General features: G+C 46.2%; 1 protein-coding gene across 2 annotated transcripts; it reads left to right on the top strand.

Moving 5' to 3' along the window:
- The first annotated feature begins 374 nt into the window (after positions 1-374).
- On the top strand, positions 375-14,543 carry tlk2 (tousled-like kinase 2). Of its 2 annotated transcripts, XM_058049224.1 has the most exons (22): positions 375-1,028; positions 1,995-2,077; positions 3,987-4,064; positions 4,146-4,215; positions 4,864-4,907; positions 5,025-5,123; positions 5,324-5,425; positions 5,527-5,619; positions 5,705-5,815; positions 5,934-6,070; positions 6,237-6,389; positions 6,475-6,541; positions 6,612-6,709; positions 6,802-6,883; positions 6,945-7,036; positions 7,118-7,207; positions 7,288-7,457; positions 7,729-7,867; positions 8,012-8,123; positions 8,795-8,902; positions 8,976-11,005; positions 14,394-14,543. In XM_058049224.1, the coding sequence occupies exons 2-21, from the start codon at positions 1,997-1,999 to the stop codon at positions 9,147-9,149; spliced, it is 2,100 nt and encodes a 699-aa protein (XP_057905207.1). In that variant the 5' UTR covers positions 375-1,028; positions 1,995-1,996; the 3' UTR covers positions 9,150-11,005; positions 14,394-14,543. The 2 variants fall into 2 exon arrangements, with proteins under 2 accessions (XP_057905207.1, XP_057905208.1); XM_058049225.1 differs by lacking the exon at positions 5,025-5,123 and having other exon boundaries at positions 379-1,028.
- The last annotated feature ends 58 nt before the right edge of the window (positions 14,544-14,601 follow it).

Raw genomic sequence — 14,601 nt, 5'->3', positions numbered from 1 at the left:
AGAAACTACGAGATTTGGGTGATAAAAGGTGGGTGATACTACACATTTTAGTATGAATTCGATACCATGTACATACCGGGCCAGTTTCGTCTGTACTGTTGCACTTTATTTTTTCGAGATCGTTGAATGATTTTGAGATTTAGAAAAAACTATTGAATACAACAAGAGAAGGTAAAGTCAGTCGGGTTAAATAAATTAACTCATTCGAATATTTTGTATGTTTTTATACCCCAACAGTCCTCTTTTTCTGTGTGGTTTCAAACTGTAAACCAATACATATACTATATTTCAACAATATTTGAGATAAACTGAAAACAATATCAAACTCATCACGCCAGTATCGATCTAATAACGATACTGCACTAGTATCGACATTTGGATCGACTCACCCACCTCTAGTGATTATTGTTTACATTGCAAAAAAAAAAAACATGAGATCCGAACCGAATCGATCCGGATTCAGCTGAAACGGACATCCCAACTTTCCAGGAGGGGAACAGATCGCTTTCTTCACCCCGCAGCGACGACGACGACAAGGAGGAGGAGGTGGAGGAGAAGGAGGAAGACGACTGGAGTCCAACTTTGTTTTGATCGCCTGGACCGAAAAGCATCCCCAGCACAGGCGAGGAGAACCGAGGGGTTAACTGACGCCAGCTTTAAAGACATCAATTGTACCTGGTGGAGGAAAGAAGTCGGAGGGTCGCCATTGTGTGGAGGGGAGAGAGGATACTCGATATCACAACATGATGGTGCTCGGAGACGGGGATGCGAAGGGGATCCCCGCCTAAGGAGCGCTCACAGTCGGGTTTGGGATACCCTCATCTACCGAGGCCTCCGAGGGGGGATCCTCCAACGTCTACCTTGAGGTCACCGCCCGCCACCATCCCCGACAACCATCACGCGAGGCCCGAGGCTGTGGATGCGGCCTACCCCGGTCGGTAGGGACTGACGAGCACCGGGGAAACAACGGGGGACACTGTCCGGATTATTAACACCAACGACAGGCCCGGAGGAGCGGGGGACGAGCAGTAAGTATCACCCTTGTGATGTTGAGGAAAATATAAATTAGAATTAAAAAAATAATTGCGGCGAAAAAGATGCTCTTTGCTGCATCGAGCGTCGTGGACAACACAAGAGGATGCTTCTTTATGACAGACCGAGCTAACACTAGCCGGTGGCTTCTTGTGTCGCCATTAAACTGTTTTATCCAACATATTTACACTCTGGCTTCTCGTCCACTTGATATCGATCATGTAAACTCCATAACGACTAGACATTGCAATAATTAAACTTGATAAACTTAACTTTAATGTCATGTCTGACTTGTGTTACTCTGATGCTGCTATGCTAACATCGTTTTTTTTGCTAGCTCGTTTATCAAGCTTGTTAATAATCATTGCGGTCGTTAACATGTCTTTTTTGTTGACATTTGCGAGACATTTTACCCTTGATTTAAACAATCAAATCTTTAGTCAGGGATCGTTTCATGTATGCAAAGACATAGGTGAGGTGAGTTAAATGTACAAAATGATGGGCGTGTAACATAAACCTTTTTGCTTTAGCTAGCAGTGCTATGTGGCCTTCTTAAAATAAAATAAAAGCAATATGTGATGATGTGCATTAGCTTGGCAGGCCTGTGACCTTTTGATAGGTAGCTTCAGCTGCATGCAACTTGGGCCTATATTGTCTACTGTAGGTGCCATCACATGATGCCAGCATTCCCCCTCACACATCTGGCCTACATGTCTGAAGCGCAGCTAGTATCTTCACTAGTGGCTTTATTCTCATGGATCTACAGTAAGCATTCACGCAGAGACATGGAAATGTTAGGCCATGCCGGCCGGTGACTCAGATGAAGGATTATTATTACCCCGCCGTGACTCATCACGACCTATGTCTTGTGAAATAATGATCCGTCACTCCCACTTGATGGTCCGGGACCTGGCAACAGCGTGGCCTTATTATAAATCTGTGTGCTCTTGTCTCCTCCCCAGCCATGATGGAAGAACTGCACAGCCTGGACCCTCGGCGGCAGGAGCTGCTGGAGGCTCGCTTCACCGGGGTCGGCGTGGCTAAGGTGGGTTTTCGTTGTGGAGTCCTCTTTGTCTAAAATCACGCTCATTCAACTCGATTTGTTCTGGGGGCCAGGTTTTCACAAAGCTAAAGACCGGGGGGGTGGACACCTTCCTTCACTGTTATTCTTATATTGTGTCTAATGTTAATGCGAGGCTCTGCCATACCTTATATGACAGGAATATCCTGCAAAAACGGCAGTCAAAGATGCTCAATTTCACAGACCTCCCCAAAAATTCCTAGTCTTGTATATGATAGCAGCACTCTGCTGTTTTTAAGGACCTACTGAAAAGACGATAGTTAAAGATGCTCAGTTTGGAAAGAGCCCTCTGCTTGCGTTACGAGTCTGCTGTGCCACCAAAAAACAGGTCAGTGCTGCAGGAACGTTGTGCCGTCTTTAAGGTGCTGCAAAAACTCTTAAGCACCTTTTCCAGTAATGCTCACCGAAGATCCTCAATATGACAGGAGCACAACACTGTTTTTCAGGACCTTGGGCAAAAATCAAGATCTAAGATGATCTAGGATTGTCTGCACAAATGCTACTCAAAGTTCTTGAGTAGCACCTAGCACCTTGTGCAAAAATGCTAGTCAATGGTGAAAGGACCGCTTTGCTGTTTTTTAGAGTAAACGATCCTCTCTACACGACAGGGGTGCTCTGCTGTGTTTATGAACGTACTGCAAAAATACCAAAATAGTCAAAGATCTTCTATTAGCCAGGAGCACTCTGTTAGTCTCTCCCAAGTTTTGAACTGTACTCGTGGGCCGGTGTGATGTCATTTCAGGGCCAAATTCGGCCCAGGGGACGCTACCTGATTAGGGCTGATGTAAATGTTGCTTTTGAAACTTGGTCAGGTATCTTATGTTTCATTTCTACTCGAGTAGTGTTCCTTTGTTTGGCCAGGATGAGTATGCCTCATGCAGTGTGCGGGGCTGTGTATGTGTGTGTGTGTGTGTGTGTTTTGGCTGGTGTGATATGACATCTCCCCCTCGCTCATGATGTAGTGCCTGCATGTACAAGTGGCGATGCCTGCCAAGAAGGCCACAGACGGGATGGGAGCGCAAAAACAAGGGGGCTGGGGTTGGGGGCGGGGAGTGGTGGGGGTGCTGAAGGCTAAGGAGAAATGCTGAAATAGTCGTTCGCCAGGTGTGAATGAGGCGGCGGCATCTTTGCAGAAGGTGATCTTGGAAGAACACTTTGGGACGTGATGCCAGGAGTGGGCGGCGTGCCAACCATAGGCAGGGCCCGGTGCATGGCATGGCTGCCGCAGAGAAAATGGCGGCATCCTGCCACCCTGGATGACAGGAGATGCCGGGGTGAATGCGTCTGTATGCTGAGGGGGCGTCTACAAATGCCTGTGAAGAAAAAAAATCTGATGTCACAAAGAAGCTTGACCTTGATCTTGCTTGCAGAAATACTAGACACTAATTAATAAAAAAAAGTTTTTAATTCTTTGTTGAGAAAATGCGATGGAATCACCCCCCCCCCAAAAGTCCTTCTCAGCACTTTAGCAAGGGGATGAGTGAAACACAAAAAAGTCACCTTTTTTTTCTTTTAAAGGTGAGAGGAGGAGGAAGAATAGATCCTCGGCTTGTAATGTTCAGCCATTTTAGGGAAGGTTCAGTGAGTGAGAGTGCTCTCATGTGCTCTGAATGACAAAACCGCCCCCTCCCAGCGCCACCGCCACCACCACCACCACCAGATTGGGCAGTGCCTGTGGAATTTTGATGTGACTTGTTTGACTGACAAGCATCAGCCAGGGAAGAGGCATCGCTAGGTCGCTAATGGCAACAAGCAGGCGGCGGCTTCCCACAGTGCGCGCTCGCTCTCAGCCACATTGCCTGTCTCCCCGCATCCATTCTAGACTTGTTGCTGTGTAATGAACAGTCACAATAACACGACTTGTCTTTTGCAGGGCTCGGGCCAGAATCAGAACGAGTCGTCCAATCAGAGTCTGTGTAGTGTCGGCTCGCTCAGTGACAAAGAACTAGAGGTGAGGCTTTGCTTTTTCCATCCAGTCGTCTCCCAGTGTCCGCTACTTCGGGTTTTTGACTGGGTCTTCACCTTTCGACAGACTCCGGAGAAAAAGGCCAACGACCAGAGAGCCCGAAAACGAAAAGCGGACCACTTTGACGGCAGCCAAGGTGCGAGACCCTGCCAACCATCATAGACATTTCAATAACAATGAGTTTATGATGTCTTTTACTTGCGTAATACATTTATATTGCAGTTTTTTTTTCTATTTGTGTATTTATATAAATATGTAATATTTTTATTTAAAGGAAAACTCCACTTTTGAGGGAGTTCTGTCCATCATCATCATATTTTCAGTGTTGGAGAGTCTTTTCTTCACTTAAATAGTATAGGCGTTAATAGCCGCAGGTTTTAATCCATTTAGATTAGATTACAACTTTATTGTTATTGCTCATGTCACTTGTACAGGGCAAAAAAATGCAGTTAGCATCCAACCAGAAGTGCAAATTTATAAATACCTTATTAGTAAGTAAATGTAGAAATAGAATAGAGCTGTAAATGGACAGATATATGTACAAACTATAACAGGCTGTGACTATGATACAGTGTGGATATATACAGGGATATAAATGACTATAATATGGCTATTGCAGATTATACTTAGGCTTTCAAATAGTTTTCGCTTCCTTGCAGAAAATTGAGTGCAATTTGGAAGTGTTGAAGTCCCTTCCCGAAGAAGAAAATCAAGCCCAAAACCAAGTTCATTTTCTATATCCACTACATCTTGCATCCTAACTCCCCCGCATCTTCTCTCACAGGCAAAGCAGGAACAAGGGGACATAAAATTAGCGACTATTTTGAGGTGAGTGTCGAGTGGCGTCTTCAGAAACCATAAGAACACTTAACTCACGCACTCCTTTTCCGCATTCTCACTCAACTTCTTTCCTTTCCCCGCCCTCCTCGTTTTCTTCACTGTCAGTTTGCGGGAGGTAGCGGTCCTGGTACCAGCCCTGCAAGGGGGATCCCACCGGTGGTCCGCTCTTCCCCACAACACTCGCTCTCCAACCCTCCTGTCACTGTGAGCGCACCTTTTAACGCTCCTTCTTTTTTTTTTCATGCTTTAATTTTTCTTGTACACCGAATGTGGATGCATCTTACTATGATCACGCTAGCGTAGTTTCATATATTCTTCTCTTCACCTTCGTTTACTAAAACCACTTGTTGAGGCTGCTAATGAGCAAACAAAACACAATGTGGGTCTTGTTTCCTGTTTCCCAGGTACAGCAAGGTAGCCCATCATCGGTCTGCTCGGCCAACACGGAGCTCTCGTTGTGCTCTCTGAAACCCGCCTCGCTTCACTTGCTCCACAAAGCCACGCAGGTACTTTTTTTTTTTTTTTTTTTTTTAAATCACCGTCTTGCTACTGCTTGGTTCTTTTATACATTTTAACCAAACGCCTTTTTGCTCATGCTATCCTATAGTCTGACCTTACCATAGAGAAACTAACCGCATTGGAGAACAACAAGAACTCCGACCTGGAGAAGAAGGAGGGACGGATAGACGATTTGTTGCGGGTACTAATCAAACAGAAGTGTCCCACCCCGAGACATGTTGCATGTGGAACGCTCACTTTCATTTTGCATCGGCTTTGTGCTTCAGGCTAACTGCGACCTGAGGAGGCAGATTGACGAGCAGCAGAGGATGCTGGAGCGCTACAAGGAGCGCTTGAATAAGTGCGTGACCATGTCCAAGAAGCTCCTCATTGAAAAAGTATGAGCCGCTTCCCCCAACCAGGCGCATCGCTTGTTGGGCTTTATTTGTTTAGTCCTCCGGGGGTGGGGGGGTCAACATGGCTGTGATTGATGGCTCTGTTTATTTCTCGTCGCAGTCCAAACAGGAGAAGATGGCGTGCCGTGATAAAAGCATGCAGGATCGGCTACGATTGGGCCACTTCACCACCGTCAGACACGGAGCCTCTTTCACCGAGCAGTGGACGGACGGCTACGCTTTCCAAAATCTCATCAAGTAAGGAGCTCCACGTTCCTCTCGGAACGACAGACGAGTGCTTGACTAACACAAAGAAGCTCTCTCCGCGTTATGCTGTATCTGCCATGAACATGAATATGCAAATGAACTTGACTTGAAATGCTACTTTGAACCTGAAGAACTGCGCCCTGTGCCTTCTTTCCAGGCAACAAGAACGGATCAACTCGCAGCGAGAAGACATCGAGAGGCAGCGCAAACTACTCGCCAAGCGTAAGCCGCCCTCCATGGCCCAGACGCCGCCTTTGAGCCTGGAACAAAACAAGCGAAAAAGCAAAGCAAACGGGACAGAGAGTGAAGCGTAGGATGTTTTTTCTTTTTCCTCTCTCTCTCTCTTTCTCTCCTGTATTTAAAGTTATTCTTAGTCTGGCTCTGCTTTCTCATAGGTTATCGCAGGCGGAGTACCACGAGCAGGAGGAGATCTTCAAGCTAAGACTGGGCCATCTAAAGAAGGTGATGTTTCACTTGTTGTGAAAGATGGTGCCGTGGAGGACACGTTGAGATGTTTTGTTATCCTTCACAGGAGGAGGCTGAGATCCAGGCGGAGCTGGAAAGGTTGGAGAGAGTCCGAAACCTGCACATTCGCGAGCTGAAAAGAATCCACAACGAGGATAATTCCCAGTAGGATCCCTTTTAGAACAAAACATGTTTTTTTTTTTGGTGGTGTTTGCATCCATTACTGCTGTGACACTCAACCGCCTTCCTACCCGCAGATTCAAAGATCACCCCACGCTAAACGACAGATACCTGCTTCTCCATTTACTCGGACGTGGAGGTTTTAGTGAAGTTTACAAGGTGGGAGCTTCATTACCAGCATCTTTTGACCTCCTCCTCCTAACCAACCTTCCTTTTTCAGGCCTTTGATTTAACCGAGCAAAGGTACGTGGCCGTCAAAATCCACCAGCTTAACAAAAACTGGAGGGATGAGAAGAAGGAAAACTACCACAAGTGAGTACTTGGTGACCAGCAATGCCGCCGATAATTAACCTTCGGTGTGTCATGTGACATCAATGCTCATGTTTACCTCAGACACGCATGCAGAGAATATAGAATCCACAAAGAGCTGGACCACCCGCGAATAGTTAAACTCTACGACTACTTCTCGCTCGACACAGACTCGTAAGTTACTTCAAGCTCACCACCGTCCGAGTCACTCGCATGCAAACGACGCCACAATGTTCATCGCTGTTTGGCCGCAGGTTCTGCACGGTGCTGGAATACTGCGAGGGCAATGACTTGGACTTCTACTTGAAGCAGCACAAGCTGATGTCCGAGAAGGAAGGACGCTCCATCATTATGCAGATAGTCAACGCCCTCAAGTACCTCAATGAGATCAGACCGCCCATTATCCACTACGACCTTAAACCTGGTAGGTCTCGGTACAAAACTCACTTTAGTGAGGGATAAATTGGTTTGTATGTGTGTGAAATAAGCATTTATCAAGTACTAAGCTAGCAAAACGTAGCTTAGTACTTGATGGAGAAAACCACAGAGGTCAGATGTTTCTTCACCAGGATAGATACACATCTCTGGAGAGATTTTGGTCCACTCCTTTCTACAGATACTCACCAAAACCTTAAGATTTTGAGGCTGTTGCTTGGCAACTTACTTGTTATAAAGTCCTTTTGGGTTCTGTTCAGGTAACATCCTCCTGGTCAACGGCACGGCGTGCGGGGAGATCAAGATCACAGATTTCGGCCTATCCAAAATCATGGATGATGACAGCTACAACTCTGTGGACGGCATGGAGCTGACGTCTCAGGGAGCCGGCACGTACTGGTGAGATGATGATGATGATAATGATGATGATGATGAAAGTCATGACATTTTGACTATGCTGTTTGTTCAGCAGAGACGTCAAAATGCATCACCGAATCCTCGCTGCAATCTTACCCAGCATTTTCATCCCCTCTTCGTCCTCAGGTACCTGCCGCCAGAGTGTTTCGTCGTCGGAAAAGAACCCCCCAAAATCTCCAACAAGGTGGACGTGTGGTCCGTGGGGGTCATTTTCTACCAGTGCTTGTACGGCCGCAAGGTAGGAGCAGCAAGAACATTTCTAGGCATGTGGTGCATAGATAGGTTTGAGGACTGCAGAATTAGATGAGATCATGCAGCCGACATAAGGAAGGCTAATCCAATTAGTATGCATGTATTTTTATACCAAATTGCTCTGAGTCACCATCAAAAATGGACTACAATGACAGTAGAGCTTATTTATGTAATGTGAGAAATAGGAATTGTTTAATTCAGGGGTATCCAATTTATTCCACTGAGGGCTTCATACAAACAAGTTGAATGATGGGCGTGGACTTTGGGACATTTTGTGCCTTTTTAAAGATACTCAAACCAATCCAATGTAGGTTAATAATATGCTAACATCTTAGTTTTGCATCAAAGGTATAAAATGCTTAGTATAATTTTTTTGAAAATGCTGATGGTCAGTGGTTTATAAAGTGGTTATGAATTAGCTACTTTGTAATAGCCTAATAAAGTGCTGGTAAGAACCTGAAAGTGATGTCCAAGGCCCATTTGCTGGTTGTAGAATATTAATTATATGATTATGATGTATTTTACAATAAGTTATAAACAGTAGTCAGACGAATGAATAGAAAATGCCGCTCTATCTTGCATGATTTATGATATTTTTTTCTGATCTTTGTGTACACTTCTTGCACCACTTCTTATTTGTGTTTGTTTGCCGTGCAGCCTTTTGGCCACAACCAGTCTCAGCAGGACATCCTGCAGGAGAACACCATACTGAAGGCCACAGATGTGCAGTTCCCGCCCAAACCGGTCGTCACACCTGAAGCCAAGGTAAGGAACCATTCTTGCATCTTGCTTTGACTTTGACTCAGATGCGTTGAACTGTTTTTTTTCGCTCCCGCAGGCGTTCATACGGCGCTGTTTAGTCTACCGAAAGGAGGACCGCATCGACGTTCACCAGCTGTCCAACGACCCCTTCCTCATGCCACACATCCGCAAGTCGGTGGCCTCCTCGGGCAGCTCGGCCATGGCCGTGGCCTCCACGTCCAGCTCCTCCAACAGCAGCGCCTCCAATTGAGCCCACCACAGAGCAGACTTGATAGCGGGAATGAATGGCATTGTGTGTGTGGGGGGGGGGGGCCTATAACCCCCCCACACTTCACCTACCTTCCGCCTCCCTCCTAATAGCATCCCATCTTGACACGACGGGAGGATTGGTGAAGAAGCAAAAGGCGGTGAGGAGATTGGGAAAATGTGTCCTCACCCCTGCAGCTTACACGTCCACCAGGGAGGTGTTGGTGGGGGGGGTCAAAGCCCAGGGTGGCTCACAATGAAAAGAAAGGTGGGATTCAGCGTTTTTTTTTTTCCTTCTGCTTGAAAAAAAAAAAGATAATAAATAAGAAGCATAGAAGTGCTTCAGCTTGGCCCAATGGACAAGACTGCTGTTGAGGTGGTGGGAGGGCTTTGTGGCCCCCTCCCCCCCCCCACCCCCCTCCGTCACGCTCTCTCTGGCAAACCCACGCATGAGCCCTTCTGGTGGACGTCGTTCACCTTCACGCTCAAACGGCAAGGCCTGTTTTATTGCATTACAACCCCAAATACCAGTGCCCCCCCCCCATCTCATAAAAGACACGCCCCTTCCTCCCAGTCAGCCCCTTGACCAAAGCTTTTAACCAGGTGGTGGCGCCGTTGCACCTCAGTTCTCTGAAGAATACTTCTCTAGCTTGTCATGGATTGGAAGCTACTGAAGAACGCCCCCCCCCTCCCTCTCTCTTCCCCCATCGCCACCTCCTTCATTTTTCAGGAATTAACCATTTTTATGGAGAAAACTTTTTTTTTTTGTCAAGTTGCCTTTAACTAGAACTCTTGCTTGTTTTTATTGACCCCCTTCCCTCCCTCCCTCCCTGCCATAAAACACATATTTATTTAGCTATGTTTGAATTCATTTTTGGCCATTTTAAGAAGAAAAAAGGCAAGGGACTGATTATCATCTAGTACTTTTTTTTGGGGGGGGGATCGGGCCTTAGCAGACCGTTACATAAACCATTAAAAAACTATTGTTTCGAAGATGTGCCTGGTGTAGTTTCATGCCTTAGTACAGTTATTTTAATAACGACTTCATTAGGGACACCGGCACAAATCACGATCATGCTGGTTTTGATCACATTATAAATGCTGTTTTTTTTTTATTTCAAAGCGAGTTGGGACGCCCCTACCCTGTAAAATTGAACATATTTTCAACTTAAAACATTTATTTTTGGAAGCAGCTGCACTTCCTCTTAAAGTCTTTTGGCTTGCCTCCTCACACTTAGATAAAAAATAACATTGCACAAGTGAGGACACTTTACTGTAAAATGGCGCCCCCTCTCGGCTGTGGGTCAAAATGCTTTAGGAAACGCTAGCATTTAATACAGACCGTCAAAGTTTCACCACGTGACGAATTTATCATAAAAATTATCGCACAGTCAACACAGTAAGTGCATCTGTTAACAAAATGTCCTGGAATGGCGGAATTACATCATCTGTTGTCCTTATTTTTAATGAAGTGTCCGTTGGGCTTGCAGGTTCCCTCAGTGGCCACTAGGGGTCCCCAGATCTCATGTAACCACACACACACGCACACAGTAGAAGCGGTTCCATTCATTAGAGTGTGTGAAGAGGACGGTCCAAGCATCCCCTCTCCAGTCGCTGTCATTTTTTGTTTCAAACTCCGTGTGTGTTTGTGTGCGTGTGTGTGTGTGTTTGTCCGTGTCCTTTCTTGCCACGTACGCGTGGTGTGTGTTACAGCAGAGAGCATGCACGGCGACGACGAGCGGCACCGAGACTCCACAACAAATGGACCCAAGTGGATCAGCCGACAACCCCGGCACATACTCTACCGATGCACTTTGTTTTTGTTGCTGCTCTGCGTGGAAATCCAAAGGAGCGCCACGGGTGAGTAGAATCTGGCGTGGGTTGGTGATGGTGCTTGCATGCTTCTCTTTTCTGTCGCTTCTAATGTGGAAAGACTGCACTTCCACGCACGCATTTTCATTGTGCATTTACTGCTGTGCTACTTTGCCACGAACCAAAAGTGTGGAGTGAGTGGAACCAGATGTGGAGGAGAAAGAAAAAAACGGAACGGGAGGGGGGCAAGGGGGGTCTCGGGTAGTGTTTAGTTAACTCCACTGTCATTTATTTATTTCTTGTACAAACACACCAATTCACTTATTCGCGTCGTCGTTTTATTGTGTTGCTTTTTTCATGCGTGACGTGGAGTGACGTAACATTCCCCCCCCCCTGCGGCCAGATGTAACCTTTACTTCCGGTTACAGGACTCCAATTAACAACTTTATTGACCACTCTTGTATGTTATTGGAGCACAAAATTAATGAAGGTGCTTCCATTAAGCCCAGGTGATGTAGGACATGTGTTCGATTCCCTGCCAGAATGGGGTCAGAAAGGGCATACAAACTAATACAGTTATCGTTTATAGTGGTTCACTGGTTTCAGCCCCTACTGCTTTAAATTTATGTCAATAAATGGCGTAAATAAGAGCTGTAGACATGAAATAACACCCCTATATGCACCTTTACACTCCTATTATTCATTGTTTACACCACATTGCAACTCTTATGCTGCAGGGACGCGAGTTGACCGCTAGCTAACGAGCTAAGTTAACCTCAAATTTATTTATTCGAAACTTACAACGTTTACCACTTCCACATGGAATTGGAGGATAACCTTTTTATGGCTGACTTCAGGACCTCATGCAGTGTTTTGTCATTACCGCCACCTAGTGACCAGAGTACTACTTGTCACTCCCACTTTAAAAGTGGCTTCACATTGTGACAGCTGGCTGGCTAACTCGCTAACAAGCACTGCAGCTTGCGAGTGAGAGTGTGGGAGCCATGGAAAAGTTTCGACCGGGCTCCTCTCTGCTCGATCATTACTTTCCCAGAGCTGCCGTGATTCCGAGTGTGGCTGCAAAATGCAAATATGCACCCCCCGCCCTCCCGGACTCCTGGCTGGCCGGGATGAGCGAGCCACTTTACTTTGGATTGCCTCTGACGCGAGACCACCATAAAAGACGCAAACAACAACAGGCTGGAATTTCCTGTCTCTTAGTCGGTCACTCCATCACGCTGACCCCTCCACTGCATGCTGACTATTCTCCCCCCTTTTTAACCCTATTAACATCCCTGAAAGATGATGCAAAATTAGCTTTTAATCATCTTCCAGGAGTCATTTGTGTCCCTAGAGATGGTTCATAAGAACCAAATGTGAGAAAAATCTTTTGAAAGTGAGACCGTCCAACGCCGGCTTTTGAAGTTGCGGGTTTTCATGAGGTCATAAAGGGGACCTGATACTGCCTCTGACCTGCCCCTCCGTGTACATGCCCACCACTTCATGGGGGACTGCTTTTTTTTAAGAAAACGGAAAAAACAAGGCTTTAATTGGAGAGTTGTATGTACTTTTATGCCCTTTTTTTTACCCTCGGGACTCATTTAAGAACCACATATTTATTACATATCGTAAAACGGGGTTATAAGGCATGGCGGGGTAATAAGGGATAATTTTCGGGAAAATTATTTTGGAACAATTTGTTCAAGAATATATGAAAAAAAACAAAATGAAAAGGCAGAATTACATTTAAATCATTCATTCATTCATTTTCTACCGTCTATCCCAGCTGTCTTCGGGCGAGAGGCGGGGTACACCCTGGACTGGTGGCCAGCCAATCACAGGGCACATATAGACAAACAACCATTCACACTCACATTCATACCTATGGACAATTTGGAGTCGCTAATTAACCTAGCATGTTTTTGGAATGTTGGAGGAAACCGGAGTACCCGGGAAAAAAAATCCATGAATGCACAAGGAGAACATGTAAACTCCACACAGAGATTGCCGAGGTTGGGATTGAACCCTGGTCTCCTAGCTGTGATGTCTGCGCGCTAACCACTTGTCCACCGTGCAGCTCCATTTAAAACATTTTACCGAAAATTGTCCCTTATTACCCCGTTTTACGGTACTATAATCCTGACACTTTTTAACGCAGGCTTCACTACACATCTTAAAACTCAACTCTGCATTGTCTGGAAATGTGGGAGCTGCTTTAAGTTTGATCAGGTTGTTTTTTCAGCAAATAGGCTAACCTAGCATGATAATGTTAGCATCGCATAGTTATGCTAGTGTTGCTAAAGTTAAATGTGGTGACCAGTGCAGAGTTACTGTGTACAAAAAGTGGATAAAGTACACAATAGCGCTTCTTAGGGAACACATTTCATCAGAGCATTAAAGCTACAAATACACAAAACCGCATGTTCTTAGTCGGGATGACTAAAAGTAAGTTGGGCTTAAAAAAAAAACTACAACAAAAAATTGAGGCTCCGCCCCCATTAGTTAGCCAATCACTGTGGTTGGTGAACATCCAAAATCCCCTCTTCTTTCTTCTTCCTCTTTCGAAACATGTATGACGGTTAATGCTAAAAAAAAAAAAAAACACTTCTAATACACATTTGTGGCTCCTCTGAGACGCATTTAAAACGGAAAAAAATGAAAGTTGGATGCGAAAAATGTGTCCGGGACATGATTTTGTCATATTCTAGGCCTCCCTCGCAGAAGACGAGCTGTTGTTAGTAATTAGCCAGCAGCTGCAGTGACTCACATCTAAAACGTTGCCTCCACGCTGGGGTGGAGGGGGGGCGAGGCTTCGGGGAATGTCAGCCTCCCAAAAGAAAGGCGACAAAGTTAATCTGGACTTGTCCCTGATTAGCTCACACTCACCCCCCCCCACACACTTTTCTTCTTTTCCACATCAAACATCTCCCACCTCCTCCTAAAGCTCCTTCCTTCCAGGGAGGAATGAGAATGTGCTCCCCCGCTGCCGCCGACGTCAGCCTCACATCGTCTCACGCTTCAAGAGGCCGCCGCTTGGTATTGTTGCCGTATCAACTCTGGCAAGGCCCGAGTGAATTCCACACGGCGTGTAATTCCGACCCTCCCTGGGATGACTGCGGTGTGACAAAAGTTCCCGCAGGCACCAGTGGAGACGACTCTGTGGACTATTGAGTAAAAAAAAAAAATCCTATTGTGAGGATGGCATGTGATTTAGTGCAATGTGGCTTTAGCTCCCAGTGATAATTAGCATTCTAAACCGGGACCGCAAGAAGACCACTTTGGTTCAAAAGTCATATTTTTGCCATTTTTGTTTACCCTCGTCATGTGCTGCTTCCATGGTGTCCACTGATAGACAATATTGATCCCCAATGTGAGCCAACATGGAATGTTCTCACGCAATAGTATTGACTGTAACCCCCCCGTTTCCCCCTTGCAGAGCCGCTGGACTCGGATGACTTTGCCTTCTTCCACGAGGGCAGCCAGGGGTGCCTGGGGGTGCGGTCTCACTCCCTGGTCCTGTCCACTTCCTGTCAGGAGTCCAGCCAGCGCTGGAAGTGGGTGACGCGGGGTCGCCTCTTCAACCTGGGTTCTTCCCTGTGCCTGGGCGTAACCACCGGCAACGCCACCACGGCGGGACGCTCCCC

This window comes from Doryrhamphus excisus, chromosome 15, assembly GCF_030265055.1.
Source record: "Doryrhamphus excisus isolate RoL2022-K1 chromosome 15, RoL_Dexc_1.0, whole genome shotgun sequence".
Taxonomy (NCBI): Eukaryota; Metazoa; Chordata; class Actinopteri; order Syngnathiformes; family Syngnathidae; genus Doryrhamphus; species Doryrhamphus excisus.
Note: the sequence above shows the minus strand (reverse complement) of the source record. Positions and strands in the feature narration are given on the sequence as shown.